Here is a 19,015-nt window from a genome sequence, read left to right on the forward strand (position 1 = left end):
GGCTCAAGTCATGATCCCGGGTTCCTGGGATTGAGCCCCACTTCGGGCTCCCTGCTCAGTGGGGAGCCTGCCTCTCCCTCTCCCTCTGCCTCTCCCCCCACCAGTCATGCTCTCTTTCTCTCTCTCAAATAAACAAATAAAATCTTTAAAAAATGAAAAATTTAAAAGAAGACAATTTGTCAGCCACTTTCAAAATTTTGAAAAATATTCAACTTTTGGACCCACCATTCAGCTGCTGGAAATATGTGTATCCATATATGCATGTACATTCACACATATGAATACACACACACAGGTTTTGTGTATAAGTACGTATGTGTATACATGCATACACACATCCATGTATTAAGTGAGTGTCTGTCCATATATGTTTGTTCCCATAATTTAAAATTTTGTTCGCTGTAGCACTGTTTGCAATAGCAAAAAATCAGAGGCAACAGGGGCGCCTGGGTGGCTCGGTCATTAAGCGTCTGCCTTCGGCTCAGGTCACGATCCCAGGGTCCTGGGATCGAGCCCCGCATCCGGCTCCCTGCTCTGCGGGAAGCCTGCTTCTCCCTCTCCCACTCCCCCTGCTTGTGTTCCCTCTCTCACTGTCTCTCTCTCTGTCAAATAAATAAACAAAAATCTTAAAAAAAAAAAAGTAGGTCCTTTCAGTGAATTTCTACACAGCCCTTAGGAAGAATAAATCAGCTTTTTCTGTGCTGATATAAGAAGAGCACCAAAATATACTGATAACCAAGTAAAACATAAGCAGCATGATGTGTAAGCCACATTATCACTTAAGTTCCGCTTAGCTGTATCTTACGTTTTCACATCCATAAAATACAGATCGGAAGGAAAAAAAGAAAAATCCCTGACAACAACGGCTCCTTCCGTGGAAGAGAACTGGGTAGATAGAAAGTAGGGAAAGAAGGAAACTTATTTTTCACTGTTATCCTCTCGCATCTTTTAAATGTTTTACTCTGTGTATTCCCCACTCAACTCTGAAAAACAGCCTAAAAAAAACACAAAACAGATGAAGATACTCTGACGCCTGTCTTATGTTCTGCGTCTCCAGGAGCCGATTTCTGTTTCCTCTCACGTTGTGACCATCTCCAGCCTCCTTCCCGCCACTGCCTACAACTGCAGCGTCACCAGCTTCAGCCACGACAGCCCCAGCGTCCCCGCGTTCATAGCCGTCTCAACAATGGGTAATTACTTGGAATTCGTGGAATCCGCTGTCTTTGGAGGTTTTAGCACTCTCGATTCTCCTTCTGTTTTCCTTTCAAATATAGGTACTCTATCCTTTTAATAGAACCATGTTCCGCGGAAACATTCCAGGCTCTGGGGGCAGGGGGCCCTTCACTGCGCTTACTAGCTGTGTGATTGAGGGAAAGACATTTACCATCTCTGAACCTCTGTTTTCTCATCTGCAAAACTGGAATTGTAATGTATGTCCCCTGTTGAGCTGTAATGAGGCATGGAAATGAAGTGCCTAAAGCCCTAACACACGCCATGTGAGTCATAGTGGCTCCTGTCCACGCCACCGGCCTCATCCTCCTCCCCAGCGGTGGCCACAGTACCCTGATCCACTCGGGCTCATCTGTTGTCGCCTTGGCCCTTAGCCGTCCCTGGTCAAGCAATGACAACACTAAATTCCTGGGTCAAAGCGGGGAAGTTCCCAATGAAGCCAAACTCTAAGGGGGGAAATTAGAAATTAATGGAAGCTCTAGAATAATGGTGCTTCCTTTTTTTTTTTTTTTTCCTTCTGAGTTATATGTGTTACTGCCCTGTTTGTTGGAGGCTGATCATGCGGTCTGAGACCCGCCATGAAGCCACCTGTAATACAGCTGCTCACAGTGTCACATGATCCCTTTACTGGGGGCATTTTCATTTCTGTTGCATTCATCGTATATGCAGCTGCTCTATTCGGTGTTGACTAGAGTGGCCTTTTGTTTGTTTTCTGTTTTAAATTTTTATTTTTCCGGAAGAGGGCACCAAAGATGGACCCGCAAAGTATATTAATGGTCTCTCAGCTCTATGGCCTGTACACCATTCCAAGCAGCCTTTCCTGTTCACTATTCCTTGTCATAGCTACGGCAACCTGGTGAAAACAGGTATAGCATTCAACTTATTTACAAGTGAGGAAAATGAAGCCCAGAGAGACAGATAAAATAGCTTCTCCGAATGGCAGTTAGTAGTCAAATGAACCTGAAGGTCTCCTGACCCTAAGTCTAATGTTCTTTCTGTTCAGTCAGTCTGCCCATGAGTAGGAGTCATGCTGGCCCCAGTGGGAAGTGGCAAACGCACGGCGTCTTAGGGATGGAACGCGCCGGCCAGTTCTGTGATTTTATGATCAAAGCAGAGGATGGTGTGTCATTCTCCCCTGCTCTAGTCGGTCTCTGGTTAAGAGTTTCATAAAAACATTTGATATATGTATTCCCACTTTTAGTGTGCATGTGCCAGAGCAGTCCCCATATAAAGTATAGGGAAGGGACACAGCCGCTGTTCTTAAAGGGCCCACGACTTATTAATAGGTTTAATCTCTTGAGTTGTGCAGATGGAAAACCACTCGACATATGGTTACAGATCATCAGAACGCCTGCTTCTAGAGACGTGTTAAGTGCTGCAGCAGATGGTAGCTTGCTAATGCCTTTTTCATATACGATATTAGTTGTGAGCGAAATACACAGTTGTGGTTTCTGACTTTAAAGTCATGGGCGTAAAATGAAAACCTGCCACTCTCTCTCTAAACTTCTGAAAACCTTAAACAGTAATAAGATGACCTCTAGATTTTTTTAATTTTCAAAGGAATTTAAACCATGGTCCAGGCTTTGATTTATTCAGTGTATAGTTCTCCTGGCTAAGAGCATTCTGAATGTAAGCCCTCGTGATGGACACAACTCTGCTAGGTACCTGAACGCCATTTATCAATCTGCTTTACTAGGTTGTATTTGACCAGCAGGAGGTCATTGTCGGCTAGGAGAAACATTATTGTTGCTGTTATTGTCATCATTATACGTTCAGTGCTGTTAAAAATCAATGGAAAATGATGAGTGGTTCTGTTAGTTTTGTGTAATGGAAGTTATAATGAAAATGCATGGCTTTTCTCTTCAGTTACAGAGATGAACCCCAATGTGGTAGTCATCTCGGTACTGGCCATCCTCAGTACACTGTTAATTGGACTGCTGCTCGTGACCCTTATCATTCTGAGGAAAAAGCACCTCCAGATGGCAAGGTAAGTTCAGTTTGGTTGACCTTTTACCCAAGGGCTTTAAAATATTTTAATTTATCCTATAGGTCTGCTTTTGCAGATCGAAATGGTATAGCAGGGCTTTTAAAGTATTTTAACTTATACTTTAATTTGTAAATGTAATTTATAATTATTTTAATAATATTAAAATGTTTTAATTTAATATCTAAATTGTATAGCCGTAAGTTTGATTTCGGTTTTCAGACACTTAGAAAACTACTGTTTTCTAAGTAGACTTCTAAATGTTATTTTAGAAAACATGACCATTGAAATGACAAAGCAAAGGATGGTTTACACAAATCCAGACCTCTTACTATCAGTCTTGTCATTTTAAGAAACCCACACAAAGGAATCCATTAATGACATTTGGATACTTTCAAACATACTTTGTAGTAAAATAAAGATTTCTGGCTACTCAGTATGATTAATGAAAGGACTGAATGTATGGAGAGACCACAAGAAAGAAAAAAAGTCCCTCTCCTCATCAGTTCTGCCAAAGCTGTTTTATCAGAAAACATTTGAAGAGTTTATGATTAGGTCCATTTGAAGTCTCATATTAGTTTTGTTTCTACTACTCAGAGTTCAGGCAGTTTTCATTTTTCTTGCAGCTAGAAAAGACTTTTGATTTATGATTTTGGTGATTCCCTATTCCTTTGACCACTGATGCATTTTTTATCAAAGCACATTCTCAAGTACTTTCAGTGGTCCCCTATATTATCAGAACAATCCATCAATTCTCTTTAAAATTGTTGCCTCGTTGAATACTGCTGGGTTTGGGAAATTTGGCTCAAATTATATTTACCCAACGTTAGCCTGCTGAATTGTCAATCAACATCCTTCTTCTTTCTCAGAGTTCTCTCAGTTGCCTAGTCATAAATAAATTTATCCATCCAATAGTGATCTAATCAGTGTCTTATCTGGCACAATTAAATAAAAATCAGATACCCAAGCTGTCCACTAGGAAATTAGAACGTAGCTGGAGATATGCACATAAAGAAATATATTTAAAGGTATAAACTGACCTGCCCCGGAAAGGAGATAAAAATGAGAATCCATGAATGTAGAGAAAAGAGATTAGTTCTGAATATAAAAATCAAGCTTTATGACTGTTGGCATTTAAACAAATCTTAGAAGGATAGGGAGGAAGGTGGCACCACATTGTGGCTAGCATAGAGATCTCTGAAATTACACTCCTTGGGATCAAATCCTAACTTGTAATCTATGTAACTGTGCAGTTTACTGAAACTTCATTCAGTAGTTTGAATAAATATTAGTGGATATTTTGATAAATATTAATAGACACCTGCTATGTGTCAGACTCTTCCAGATGCTTGAGATATGATAGTATATAAAATAGACAAGAATTTCTGCCTTCATGGAGCTCGTATTCTAGCGGAGGAGATAGACAATAAAAACCGTGTTGTATGTGAGCAGACAGTAAGAGAAAAACAATAGAGCAGAGTAAGGGAAATTAGCAGTACAGGTGTGCGGATTATACGGACAGGAGCTCTGGGAGGTGGATAGATCTCACTGAAAGGATAATACTTGAGAAAAGATGTGAAGGATATGATGGAGTTAGCCATTTGTTTTCTGGCAGAAGAGTATGCCCAGTAGAGGGAAGAGCCAGTGCAAAGGCCCTGAGGCAGGAACATGTTCAAACAGTAGCAGGAAGTTTAGTGCAGCTAACACAGAGGAAATGAAGGGAGGAGCAGCAGGAGATGATGTCAGATCACATAGAGCTTTGTAAGCCATTGTAAAGACTTCTTGCTTTTATTCTGAGTCAAGCCATTGCAGGACTTGGGGCAAAAGAGCCGACTTACACTAGAAAACAGTCTGTATTGAGGCAAAGCAGGCATATTAATGCGGGCAGCCATTACAGTAACCCAGGCTAGAGATGGTAGTGGTTTAGTCCAAGGTCACAGCAATAAAGGTGGGGAGAAATGATCAGATTCTGGATATATTTTGAAAATAGAGGCATTTGCTGAGGGGATTTGCTAACAGATCGCACTTGAAATGGAAATGAATAAGGGTCACAGATGACTCCAAGGGTTTTGGTCCTAGCAACTGAAAGGATGGAGTTGCCATCAACAGAAATAGGATTCCAGATGAAGATTTCAGAGTTGGGGGAGCGTCAAGACTTCAGTCTTGGAAATGTTATGTTTGAGGTGACTGCAAGCGCAGGTGTGGAGTAGGCAATTGAATATAAAAGTCTGATGTTCAGGAGCGAAGTCTGGACTGAAGATAGAAGTTTGGGAGTTGTTAGCATATACGTGGTATTAAAGCAATAGACTGGATGAAATTCTCCTTTACCGGAGGGAGTGTGAGTAAATGAGAGAAGAGGGCCCTGCACTAAGCACCAGAACAATCTAATATTAAGATTTTCAGGGAGGAAAAAAAAGATAAGAGCAAAGGAAACTGGCCAGAGGCATCCAGTGGAGTCCAAGAAAAACTAAGAAAGTGTGTAGCCTGGAAGCAAGGGAAAGAATGTATATCGAGAAGAGATGAGACTAGCCCCTACATTAGTGGATGGTTAGGAGCAATAATGCCATAATTGGGAAGCATGCAATAAATGTTAGCTCATAACAGTAATAGTGGAGGGGGTGATAGCAGGTGTGGTAATGGGTACAATTCCAGGAGCGTTCTCTGTGGTGCATACAGCAAGATGCTTAGGAGAAGTGGTTCTACTTCAGCCAGCTGACCATTAGAGCAGAGATTCTTCACATTTTCTGTGCCATGATCCTTTCTGGCAATCTGATTAAGCCTGTGGATCTCTTCCAAGAATAATGCTTTCTTTTTAAGTGCAAAAAATAAAATACATAAGATTAAAAAGAAATGAATTATATGAAAACATGGTAATCAGAGTATTTAAAAAACAAATGCATTACATCCTCCTTTATTAATATATTTAGATAATATTTAGTAGGGTGTCTAATAACTCTCATAATTTCATCAGAGTGATGAATATGAACAATACTTCCATATCTGCAGCAGGTTCATTATAGAAAAACATCTGCAGTTTCTGTGGTTAGCAATCTTGCCAGTACTGATGATATTATTTTGGCTTGTTGCCTACTTTAATAATTTTAAAAATTGCTAAATTTCAGTTAGAGGTTGTGAAAACAAGAGTACTTTCCCCGCACTGTGTTCACGGAGCTCTAAATTCTATCCTTGAGCCCCAGGTAAGAACCCTTGAATTACAGGATAAAATAAATCCTATATATGGGAAATTGACAGAGGAAAATTAATTGATGATGTGTAATTTATAACACAGCGTGACATAACAATGTATTAGTGCATTTTTGAAAGAAGAAAACTGTTCTTAGAACACAGTAATAAGAAGAGGGAGATCACCAAAGTTATTAGCAGATGTGCCAATTAATGTCAAAATCTCTGCTTCAATTCTGAGTAAGTCCATCAATTTCATCTAGGGGGGAAATGAGATGCATGAACCCCCATGAGCTGTGTTGTTTATCCATGACATTAGGTAAAGGTGGAGAAGGCATGGGAATATGTTTACCTTTGTCTTCCACTTCTGGAAAAAAAAAACTTCAACAATATTTTCCACTGACAGATTAATAGGCAACCTTTTGGATAAGAGGCACTGCTAAGCCAATCTGTTTCCATATGTCTCACTCTTTTTACTCTTATCTCAAGTGATAAATCACATGGGCATCCCGACATGAGGGGAAAACTTTGGAGGAAGAAAATAATCCAAATTGATCCACCATCATTTTAGAGAGGAAATCAAAATGCTTTAAAAACAACCCCACAAAGAATAGGTGCTAAAAACAGAAAACCCTCAGGCTAGGAGGCTTTGTGAAAAATACTATACCCCAAATAGTTCAAAGATTTATGTTAGGATCACGAGTGCCCTGTGGAAAGGATTGTAAGCCAAATCCTCTTGGCTTCAAATAACTTGATTAGAGCATGTGCAACCTTATGAAAAACTTTTTTATTTTTCTATTTTGTATTGCATGTGAAAGAGGAACACATGGAACTTATATTAGCTTTTTTTTTTTAATTTAATGCTGTGATGATAAGCCAGTAAAGGCTTTCTTTTATATCAAGGAAAAAGAGTGCTCCATCAAGCAGTAACCTTGATTTTGTGGTTCCTTTCAAACAGGGAATGCGGAGCAGGAACTTTTGTCAATTTTGCTTCTTTGGAGAGGGATGGAAAGCTTCCATACAACTGGTGAGCATTACTTTGCAACAAGGCTCTAGAGAGCTTATCTATGCTGTGTGTGTGCTCCAAACTTTATTTTACTCTTTTTGGGGGATACATGGTTTTGTCTGATTGTCCTTTCACAATTTTGGTGAGAGTGGACTTTCCAAGGTTAGATTTTCTTCCCTGAATGTATTAGTTTATATAGGTTTACTGCAGTTACGAAGTAGAGAAAATGTCTTAGTCGGCTGAGTTGTTACTATATTAAACGAAGGACTAACACAGGCATGGATGTAGCCCCAAACCGTGCTGAAGAAGGGCTTCAGTGCAGGAGTCACACTGAACGCGTAAGTGGTGGCGAAGGCACAGGACAGACCCCAGCGAAGCAACAGGAGAGAGAGAAGCATCTCTATTTCAAGCTGACATTTCAGTGCCTGAGAATATGAGCCCCACTTCTGGTCAGAATCGAGTAGACGTATTCAGCCCAGGCCTCTCAGCTCTTACACTTATGGGTAAATAAATATCAAAGGCAGTGAGGTCCCATGGGAAAACCTGGCCTTATTTTTTTCCCCATGCTTGAATCTTAAGGACCTAGAGGGAGGAGGTATTTGGAGAATTGAGAAAGCATTGTCAGGAGATTAAATTGTTTGACATTATACCTTAACACTGATACATGAGAATTAACAATGCTATCAGCTACAATGGAGACCCAACAAAATTGCTAATGAAGTAACCATTTAATACAAAGCTGGTACTGCTTACATGATCAGGTTTGTTTCTTTTGCAAGCCACAATGCAAAGCACATTTATTTAAATGTATACATTTCATGTTAATCCTTGGTAAATGATCTTTTTTTCTTCTTCTTGTTTTCCTAATCCCCCAAAATGGTGATCTTCAAGAAATAGATAGGTGAGACTAGAAACTTTACAGAATCAATGAGGGAGGGAGGGCTTTAATTGGAATATAACTTCGGCTTCTCTGAGTGGGCATCTAGCAGTGGGAAGTCTAGTTGAAATAGGATTCTTTTCAATAAGACAGTATGTTGTACTATTTTTAAATTTTAGCTTGAATGGAATTTTGCTATTAAACTACAATTAATCCAACTGTGAAGAAAGAAAACCCATAACCCCTCGACGGTGGAAAGTTAGTAAACATTTCTAGGTTTGTTCAGATATATTAACACTCTTGTTGCCAAGATTAAGAGACTAATTCACTGATCTTTGTTTCTTGTCTGGCTCACCCTTTAAAAAGGCCCAGTCACAAAACAGTGAAGAATAGCCCATCTAGGAATTGATCCAATTATACCTGGGACTCAGGGCAGCTATGTATTGACTAACTGCACAATCAGTCACAACTAATAGAATATGGGACGTCAGTTATGCGAGAGCTAAGGCAAAAGAGAATTCGCTTCAGGAATTTTCTAGAAAAATCTAGAAAATTCTCCTCCTGCTCTTGGCAAAGATGGTTTTGCCAGTACCGGCATGTACTGGCTGACAGAACAGATATATCCCTGGGAAACTGTAGTAATTAAAGTGACAAGGTGACAGCATTTCCCCTCCTAGTTCTCAGTGTAGCTACAGACACAGCCATAGGACATGTTAAAATCTTCGTTAATGAACGTTCTATTTTGCACGTGGTTTAAATACCTGAAATTGCATTCACACCACGTTTTTTAAATCAGCAGACTGAATTAGAAGTAAAGTACAACACAATAATTTTGCTCCCACTCAGGTCAGTATTAATCAGATTATGGACCAGGCAGTTTCATGAGCTACTTCTCTTGAATCATTGATACCTGAGCGTCCTTCCATAGCTCTGTTTTAAGGGTTATTTTTCAGCGATGGTGTATGAACTTAAACTAGAAGTAATATAGAAAGTCACACCTAGGAGTGCAGCTTTGTAAGAATGCATCCCAGAAGCTTGGGGTCTCTACCAGAATTGGTAAAGGCAGAAATTGACTGTTGGTTGATACTTCCTCACACAAGCCGCTGTTGGCGATCGAATGATGTTATAATGGTTCCTTAAAATAGGTTCAAGCGTGGCCAAGGTAATAATATCCAAGAATAAGAGACAACTAATGAGGCATTTAAGAGCCTCATTTAACTGAATGTAAAATGTAATCACTTAATAGCAGACTAATCGACACAAAATAAGTTGAAAGGAATATACCTGATTACAATATGTATGTGTGCGAATAAAACTGGTGTTGGCAATATGATAGCACGTAAGCTTTCGCGTTTCAATTTCACAGAATGGAATAATATGTAATTGTAATTAAGATGCTTGTCATTTTAATTGATCCCAGTAGGTAATTTACTGATATCTGTTCACAGTTTATGTTACTAACTCTTGCCACTTTTTCATCTTTACATCTGTTATATCTATTAATGCTCACAGGCGTAGGAGTATATTTGCTTTCTTAACCCTGCTACCCTCATGTCTTTGGACTGATTATCTTTTGGCATTTTATATTAATCCTTGGTAAGTGATTTTTTTTTTTTTTTTACTGTTTACCTAACAAAAAGTCTATAAGGTTAGCTCTCCAGAAGTAAAACCAAAAGGAAAAATTCTCTTTAATTATCTGATGTGTTTGGGCAACCTCTAAAATTATTGATCAGGTATTGAAATGGATTAAAATAGTTCATGGTACCAAGATGCTAACTAAGTATAATGTTTTTCCAATTAAAATTTTCTTCTTGGGATGTTCTTGGCAAGCTTTTCTTCCATGAATTACTAGTCATTTGTTTCTTCATTCAGTCAATGCATTGGCTTCTCATCTTTGTAAATGATGCTTCCCATTTTCCTTACTATCTCCATCCATTAGAGAGCTCCATATTTCCAAGAAGGAAGAAATGCTTTCAGGTAGAGAAGCCCAGAACACTGTACTCTGTGTTTGAGGTGTTAGTGTTTTCACAGTAGTGCTAACTCAATGAATATTGAACAACTAAGTGCAAGCCTCTTTGTATAATTATCTTATTTAATTGTCCCCACAACTCTGCAGAGCCCCATCCTAGAGACATGGAAATAGAGGCTTAAGGAGATTATATTAACATCATACTACTATATAGAAAATCCAGGTTCCAACTCCAGGTGTCTCCAAAATCTATTCTTTCCTCTGTAAAAAGCAGCTTCCTTTAAATTCTCCTTTTCTTAACTTTTAAATCATTTTAATAATCAAATCTCAGAGAGTATCCTTTTCAGCTTGTATAAAACCTAATAACAATAATTTTGAAATCTGAGACTAACATATCTAGAAGGACTATTTCCTTTCCTGAGCAGCAGGAAAAAAGGTAGTGGTTTCCTGACCAAAAACAAAACATCATTGTCCTGAAAAATCCAAGGTGTTTAGGTACTAAATTATGTACAGACAGATTCAGATATATGGACAACTTCAGAACTCATAAAAAACAATAAAGATAGTTCATGAACTGGAAAAATGGCGCTTGAGTGGGGAGAGTGAGGGGAAGAAGAGTGAAAGACGAAAAGCAATCTGTAGAGTTATTTATTCAAAAAGACAGTTGATCAAATGTTCTTCAGCTCCTCTAAGGACAGAATAAATACAGTTGGCAAGGTTAGGACTTCAAGTTGCAATGGAAGAAATACCAGAAAGGACTTTCTCACAGTAGAGATTAATACCAGCATTAATACCAGTAGAGATTAATACCAGCAATGGGGTTGTTTTGGGGTTTTTTGTTTGTTTGTTTGTTTGTTTTAAAGAAAGACTAGAGGAAAACTGTTGAAACATGGTAGACACTGAGGTGTTAAGTAATGAACCCACAAGAATGTCTCGGATGATAAGGACCCATTCGCTGTTATTCCAAGTTGGTTTTAATAACAGTTTTGAGTATAGGGCTTCACCATAGCCAACACAATATTTTAAGTATTTAACATCAGATAGTATTCAGGTATGAGTAGTGCATATATATTCCATTTTGACCTTCAAAATATGCATCACTTTTCACTCAACATCTACTAATCATTCTCAGGTATTCTACCTATCATCAGAATACTTGTACCCAATACCCTTAAAGTACCCGCCATAGATCTCAATTCAAACAGAAGAAAGAAAGATACATATAGTATCGTATTAATTTTTCTGCTTAATTCTCTGACTTTCCCACAGTTTGGTTTCTAAGCTTATATCAGGGCTGTGCTTTTTTTGCATGTATTTCTTACTGGGTCCCCCTGATGAACACATCTTCAAATTCCAACAACTCCTTCAAGGTCTGCTATTTATAGTATTGATCAAATAGCATGAGACCCAAGTCAGGGGGGAAAAAACCCTTCAGTAGTTGTGTTTGTTTGTTTTTTGTTTGGGGGTTTTGTTTGTTTGTTTGTTTTTAAAAAACGCTTCAGTCTTTTTTAGAAGAATTGTCTTGAGATGTAAATGGTTATCTCCAGCTGAGAAGAGAAGGCAAAACATAGAGCCCCAGGCTTTCTGTCACTTTTGGTAAACCATACACTTATCAACCAATGAGAATAGACTGAACATAAACTCTGTTTTCCGCCCTAGGCTTGTGCTAGGTCAGATATAACAGAAGTAAAATACATGATCCTTGCTTTTTTTCAGGTACAACTAGCTTAGCACTCACAAAGCCACCCGAGGTCCCTACTGTTTGCTACTTTTCTCTTCATCTAGTAACTCGTGGATGTTTTCCCCTGCTTTCATTTGCAGATAGCCATTTTTAATTCTCCTCCAGATGTGTTTGTCTTCATAGTTCACCTAGTCTGTTAACAACCACTAGAAATAACAGAGCCGCCCACCCTACCTCCTTCCTCACACACGGCCTGGTTTCTTCTCTGAATTGCCAAGTTCAGGGGAATAGATGTTCCCGTTAATTTTGTAAAATCTTCCTGGTGAGTGGTTCGTGTGGAAACCAGGAGACTCTTTCTCTCTTACAGTGTTGCTCGAATCTTCTCCCAGGATGATAGCAAAACCAGAGCCGATCACCAGTGCCCAGGTGGCTTAGTCTCAAGATGGTATTCTGCCAGGATTTCTGGTTACCATCATCTCAGATCAGGTTTCCTAATCAGAGAAAACCATTTCATTCGGACCAGCTCTATCTGGATTCATTGTTACTACTCTTTTTATTAACACCGTACTCACCTCATGCTCTGCTCAAGTATTCATCTGCCTGCTCGAAATCTGCAAGAGTCGTCATTTTAAGCGTGAAGCAACATTTAGTTTAAACTGCTCAGCTTTCCTCCTGGTTATTGCATATTTTATTCAGAGGATGATATAACTCTAAACGCCTTTTTAAGATTTGGGGATGATCTCCAGCTAGCTCATGAAAGAGTAAGTGGCGCTTAGGAAATTGGGGACATTTAGAGTATTGCGGGTTGTTTCAGGGGGGTTTTGTTTGTTTTTAGTCTTTGTAAATCCCATGCTTCTGCCATTGCCTCTTTTCATATTCCTTTTCACAATGAATTCCAGTCTGGCTGGCTTCCCAAGATCTCATAACCATGAAGAACTTATGCATCTTAACTTCTTGAAGTCATTAGGATTTTGAACCTTACCTAACTGATATAAGTAAAAGAGAAAATTGGAAGATGTGCATGATCATGTATGCATATATACTGTTTGTCTCATGAGTGTTATCAATTACTCAAAAAATCTTTTGCAATGACAAGATGACACCCTACACGTCACCTCAAATGTTCATGGTAACAGGAGCACACGCTAGCTCTTTCCATAATGCACTGACAACCAAAGGGCTGGCGGAACCGCCACTTACATGTTTAAAAGTGAAATGTCCCCTGATTTTCGTCTTAGAATTAGTACAGCAATTGAAAACGTAGGAAAATTCCATCCGTGTGGCTGTGGAGTCTCATAATTCAGTCCTGTCTTTGTCCCACAGCCTACAGATGTGAGAACTCCTTGGAATCAATTCTGCAAAATCTAAGCAGAACATAAAGGTTGTATACAAATCATGAAGACATACACTTAAACATACACTTTTGGCAATAAGTCATTGAAAACATGTGGTGGAATTTTACATTCTATGTAAAGTCCATTCAATCAATGAATGAGAATGAAAGAAAAAAAGTGCCTGTCTTCCAGTAATCAGGTTTCTACACAGCTGTTGAATAGTAGCAGCTTAATATTTCAGCACTGAATTTATTCAGTGTTACTCTCCCACATACATTTGTTTCTTCCCAGTTTCCCTTAAAGTCTGTTTGGATAGGAAAGATTTGGTTTGGTGTTTTTTGTTTTTTGTTTTTTTTTCCCACTCCCAATCACAAAATATGTTGGCAGCCTCCTGACTTCACCAAACTGTTATCTCAGCGAACATTCCTCTGTCATAAAGCACCATCATCAGCTCCCATGATATAAAGTGAATGTGGAATTCCTAAAGTTAACTACATTACCCCCACAAGAGCTGAGTAAAAATTATTCAAAAGATCTTCTTTTAGGTTCCCAAATGCCTAGATGATACAGCCCTGTCCAACATTACAGTGGTGTTTTGAGGGGGTGAGGGAGAAGCAAAGTAAAAACCGGAATGTCTATTCCCTCTAAATCTCAAACATGGAGGACAGAGGATGAGGGAGAACAAATAAGAAGGGAGCTATTGAGTGGACTGTCATCACTCAGAAGTAGGAAGAAGTAAAACTGAAGTAAAAACTGAAACCAGGAAATAAAAACCGAAACACCTCTTGCCTTAATGGATATTTCCCTGTACTCCCTGTCCTCGTAACTTCCTGTCCATCCACCAGTTCCACTTCCTGAGTCTAGTATCAAACTCCTCATTGAATCATTAAGTAAAATTGTGGGGGCAACATGGCAAACGTGTTTTGTTTCAACCCAATTCACTAAGCATTTATTGAGCACCACCATGTGTCCTATTAACTATGCTCAGCTCTGGGGGGGTGGGCGGGGGCTGGGAAGGACTGTGTAGCAAGGAGCACAGAAGCAACTGATGGATACCAGGAGAAACATTCCATGAACAAAGTGCTACGAGAGCACAGAGGAAGCAGTGCTTCATTCTGCTACAGCCTTTCTAGAAATGAAGGTACCCAGATATTCACAATTCTAATTTTTATTTTTTTAAAGATTTTATTTATTTATTTAGAGAGAACAAGCGCAAGCGGGGGTTGGGGGGAGAGACTCTCAAGCAGACTGAGCTGAGCACGGAGCCCAAATGGGGCTTGATCCTACGACTCTGAGATCACGACCTGAGCCGAAAGCAAGAGTTGAGTGCCTTAAGCGACTGAGCCACCCAGTCGCCTCCACAATTTTTAATATAAATAAATATTCTGGCACATGAGAGCACTCAGATCACACTGGTTATTTACTACAGATGGTTTATTTTCTGAAAGTTTGTGTGCTTCCATCAATATTTAAAGACTTTGGGAAACTATTTGTAAAAATTGTCACTCACAATCGTATCAATATTTATCATTTATATAAAACAATAAAAATACAGTAATGAAGTGTTTCAGCAGAGACCATATTCTCATTCACTAACTTAGGTCAGTTACCTTATTTGTTGGTTGAAAACAATTACCCTAAATACCCCCTAAAAATGTAATTAACTGTAACATATATTAGCATTACATGTGTTTGAGCTTACAGAATAGTAATGAATTAAGAACTAGTAATAGGTACAATTCTTCAGATAGCTTAAAAAACTAGTTCAAAATTGAATAAGAACAATGCCATAATAGAATTCTATAAGACACACGCCAGGGCACCTGGGTGGCGCCGTCAGTTAAGCATCCAACTCTTCGTTTCAACTCAGGTCATGATCTTAGGATTATGAGATCGAGCCCCGCATTGGGCTCTGTGCTCAGCACAGAGTCTGCTTGAGATTTTCTCTGCCTCTCCCTCTGCCCCTCCTGCTTGCAATACTCTCTCTCTCTCAAATAAATAAATAAATCTTAAAAAAAAAAAAAAAGAGGGGCACCTGGGTGGCTCAGTTGGTTCAGTGTCTGCCTTCGGCTCGGGTCATGATCCCAGGGTCCTGGGATCAAGTCCGGCATCCGGGCTCCCTGCTCATTAGGGATCGTGCTTCTCCCGCTCCCTTTACTGTTTCCCATGCTTGTGCACTCTGGCTCTCTCTCTGTCAAATAAATAAATAAAATCTTAAAAAAAAAAAGATACATGCCAACACTCTTAGCACAAACTCACATTCCCAGGGAAGATGCTTTGAGCCTTCGAGTCTTTGACAACCAACATATCCACCCTCCCAGATACTTCGTTCTCCCCTTTTATTCCCCAAATCTTTCCTTCTTGCCTATAGATCCTAGAGTTTTCAGGCAACAGATATTTCTGTATATTTATAAAATACTTCAGCAGCTTAACCACTAGTAGCAAGAGATTATATTTCTAGAATTTAGTATTTGGCAAATCCAAAATGTAAAGTACAAGTATGTTCTTGTAATCTAATAGACTTTTTAAGAAGTGAATCTGAAATTATTACCATTATCTTCTCATTTAAGGAAAAGTAATTAAACAAACTAGAGGTATGTTTAATGAAAATTAAATAAAATTGAGGTGCCTGATGTAATTATTTAAAGCTCTTCAAGTTTCATCATTATGTCAATTGATTCTTCTGCCCAGATAAAGCTGTCTTTTTTTTTTTTTTTTTAATTCTCAGGAGTAAAAATGGTTTAAAGAAGAGGAAACTGACTAAGTAAGTTGTTTTTTATTGTGGAGATATAACTGACCTATAACATTGTGTAAGTTTAAGGTGTGCAATGTGTTGATTTAATACACTGATATAATGCAGTATGATTCCCACCATAACATTTAGGCAACAACTCTATCCTGTCACATAATTATTGTTTCTTTTTGTGGTGAAAATATTAAAGATTAGTCTTAGAAACTTTGAAGTATATAATACAGAAAGTTTTTCTTATATTTCTTTTTAAAATGTTTGATTTTAAAAAAGTTCTTCATAATGATCTTCACTTTGCCTATTAAAATGATTGCTTGTTGGGCGCCTGGGTGGCTCAGTTGGTTAAGCGACTGCCTTCGGCTCAGGTCATGATCCTGGAGTCCCGGGATCGAGTCCCGCATCAGGCTCCCTGCTCGGCAGGGAGTCTGCTTCTCCCTCTGATCCTCCCCCCTCTCATGTGCTCTCTCTCGTTCTCTCTCTCTCAAATAAATAAATAAATAAATAATCTTAAAAAACAAAAGATTGCTTGTTTTCAAATGGAAGGGATGCTTAAGAAAGAGGCAAATGTAGGGGCGCCTGGCTGGCTCAGTCGGAGGAGCATGAGACTCTTGATCTCAGGGTCATGAGCTCAAGCCCCACGTTGGGTGTAGAGATTACTTAAATAAATAAAACTTAGGGGCGCCTGGGTGGCTCAGTTGTTAAGCGTCTGCCTTCGGCTCAGGTCATGATCCCTGGGTCCTGGGATCAAGTCCCACATCGGGCTCCCTGCTCAGCAGGAAACCTGCTTCTCCCTCTCCCACTCCCCCAGCTTGTGTTCCCTCTCTCGCTCTCTGTCAAATAAATAAATAAAATATTTAAAAATAAATAAATAAATAAATAAAACTTAAAAAAGAGGGCAGGTGTATATTTCAACAGCTAAACTATTATGTGTGGGTGTGTTTACACATATGGGTGGCAGAGACCACTAAGAAACCAGCTTCCTCTTTCCTTCTCGTTTTCTTTCTAATTCTCCTTCCTTCTCTAAAAGCCAGTTCTTGAGGGGCTCCCCTGCCCACATTTCCATTTGCTTTCTCTTTACTCTTTCTCTTTACCTCCCAAAGCCGCCCCCTCCCACTCCGCACCGTGTCCCCATGGCTCCCATTTCCTATCTGTACCTATTCTCATTTCACCCCTCGTTTGCTCCACCTTCTCTTCTCCCTTTTCCCTCTAAACCTTTATCCTCTGGATCTTTACTCCCTCCCAGCTTGCTTTTGCTACTCCTTACTATCCTCCTCCTCTCCCTGATGTTCATTCTTCTGTTTCCTGGCCCTTGCTCTGTCTCTCTTTTCCTTTTGCTTTTTCTAACCCATAAATATTTTCTCAGATTGCCTTTCCTATTCGTGCTTCCTTTCTTCTGGTAATGGGATGAAAACTGGAATCATTCAATCCAACGTTAAGGTCAATGCCCTGCTCAGAGACAACAGCCAGAGAGGGCAGGTCTAACGGAGTTCCTTCTAGGATAGGAGCCCCACGTTTAGCCATTCTTTTGGAAGGATGGCAAGTTTGATGTGGGAATAGCTTTTATTTTTTTTTTAAAAGATTTTATTTATTTATTTTAGAGAGAGAAAGAGAGAGAAACAGCATGAGAGGGGATAGGGTCAGAGGGAGAAGCAGGCTCCCCACCGAGCTGGGAGCCTGATGCGGGACTCGATCCTAGGACTCCGGGATCATGACCTGAGCTGAAGGCAGTCGCTTAACCAACTGAGCCACCCAGGCGCCCAGGGAATAGCTTTTAACCAGAAATCATTCTCCCAGGTGCTCGTCATCATTCTACTGCTGAGTAGCCACGTAATCTTGGACTATTCAACGGACTCTTAGCCTTGGCTGTCTCACTTGAAGCATGGGGTTGATGTTGCCCGGGTCTCCTTCAGGGATCAACCGAGCAATATAACATATGCGAATATGTATGCACTGCAGTGTGTTTTATGGATACGAGTCATTAATGCTATTAAGTGAAACCATTAGAATTCAAGTGTACCTCTGGGAGGTATAATGCCCTTTAAATTCTACTAAAATCTTAACAGAATCTATGGGATTGGCTAATCAACAACTTTAAACAAGTAACTATTAATAATACTATGTATTTGCTAATAGGACATAAGGCCACAGGTAGATGATATAAGCTGAGTAATTTGTAGCAAGACTAAGGGAAAGGTCACTGTGTGGATCCTGCCAAAGTGGAAAGGCTTGGATTAGATGCCAGAGCAGAGCATCTTGTAGAAGCTTAGGGAGCAGGTTGGTATAGGTAAACTCTGGGAAGGATAAGCAGCTACAGAAAACTGTAGGAAATAAAATATAATTTTTTTAAGATTTTATTTATCTATCCGAGAGAGAGAGAGGGAGGGAGGGAAGGAGGGAGGGAGATCATGAGCAGGGGGGAGGGGTGGAGGGGGAAACAGACTCCCCACTGAGCAGGAAGTCTGACTTGGGACTCGATCCCAGGACCCTGGGATCATGATACTGAGCTGAAGGCAGACGCTTAACCAACTGGCCACCCGGGCACCCTAAAATATAATTCTTATTCATGAAAAGAAGAAGAAGGAAAGAGGTGAGAACTTCGGGTATAGATACAGAAACATAAGCTCAGATGCGTTACTTGATTGTACCTTTGAAACTTTTTGATACTTTTATAGATACACAAACATGGCTCTTTAAGAGTGAGGCTCTAGAAGCTTTCTGGATATGTGCTTCATCACACCGACCCTGCCTCTGCTCTGAGGAGACAGTGTAGCTAGCATGTATGTATGTAGACTAGTATGACCATAATATTTTATAGATGACAATGTTGAATCTCACAAGAGTTAGAGCAATTTCCCATGATCACACAGTAAATAAAATAAAACCGTATCTCAAACAGTTCTTCAGACTCTAATTCTTTGTTCTTTCCCATAAATCAGAATTTTCCAGAAACAACATATATACATGTATGTATGTAAGCATGCATATATATATAATATTTTTTT

The 19,015-nt window shown here is 39.5% G+C and overlaps 1 protein-coding gene across 2 annotated transcripts in view; it reads left to right on the forward strand.

Annotated features, from left to right (window-relative positions):
- Positions 1-19,015, forward strand: part of PTPRO (protein tyrosine phosphatase receptor type O) — a 220,682-nt gene that overhangs the window by 175,018 nt on the left and 26,649 nt on the right. The window contains exons 14-18 of one of the 2 annotated variants that reach the window (XM_006733776.3): positions 1,058-1,190; positions 3,097-3,217; positions 7,356-7,424; positions 9,793-9,876; positions 15,993-16,028. In XM_006733776.3, coding sequence (XP_006733839.2) covers positions 1,058-1,190; positions 3,097-3,217; positions 7,356-7,424; positions 9,793-9,876; positions 15,993-16,028 — 443 coding nt within the window. The remainder of the gene's footprint in view (positions 1-1,057; positions 1,191-3,096; positions 3,218-7,355; positions 7,425-9,792; positions 9,877-15,992; positions 16,029-19,015) is intronic. The other variant, XM_006733777.3, reaches the window with a different exon arrangement.

Source organism: Leptonychotes weddellii, chromosome 5 (assembly GCF_054177405.1).
Source record: "Leptonychotes weddellii isolate Sample4059 chromosome 5, ASM5417740v2, whole genome shotgun sequence".
In the NCBI taxonomy this organism is placed as follows: domain Eukaryota; kingdom Metazoa; phylum Chordata; class Mammalia; order Carnivora; family Phocidae; genus Leptonychotes; species Leptonychotes weddellii.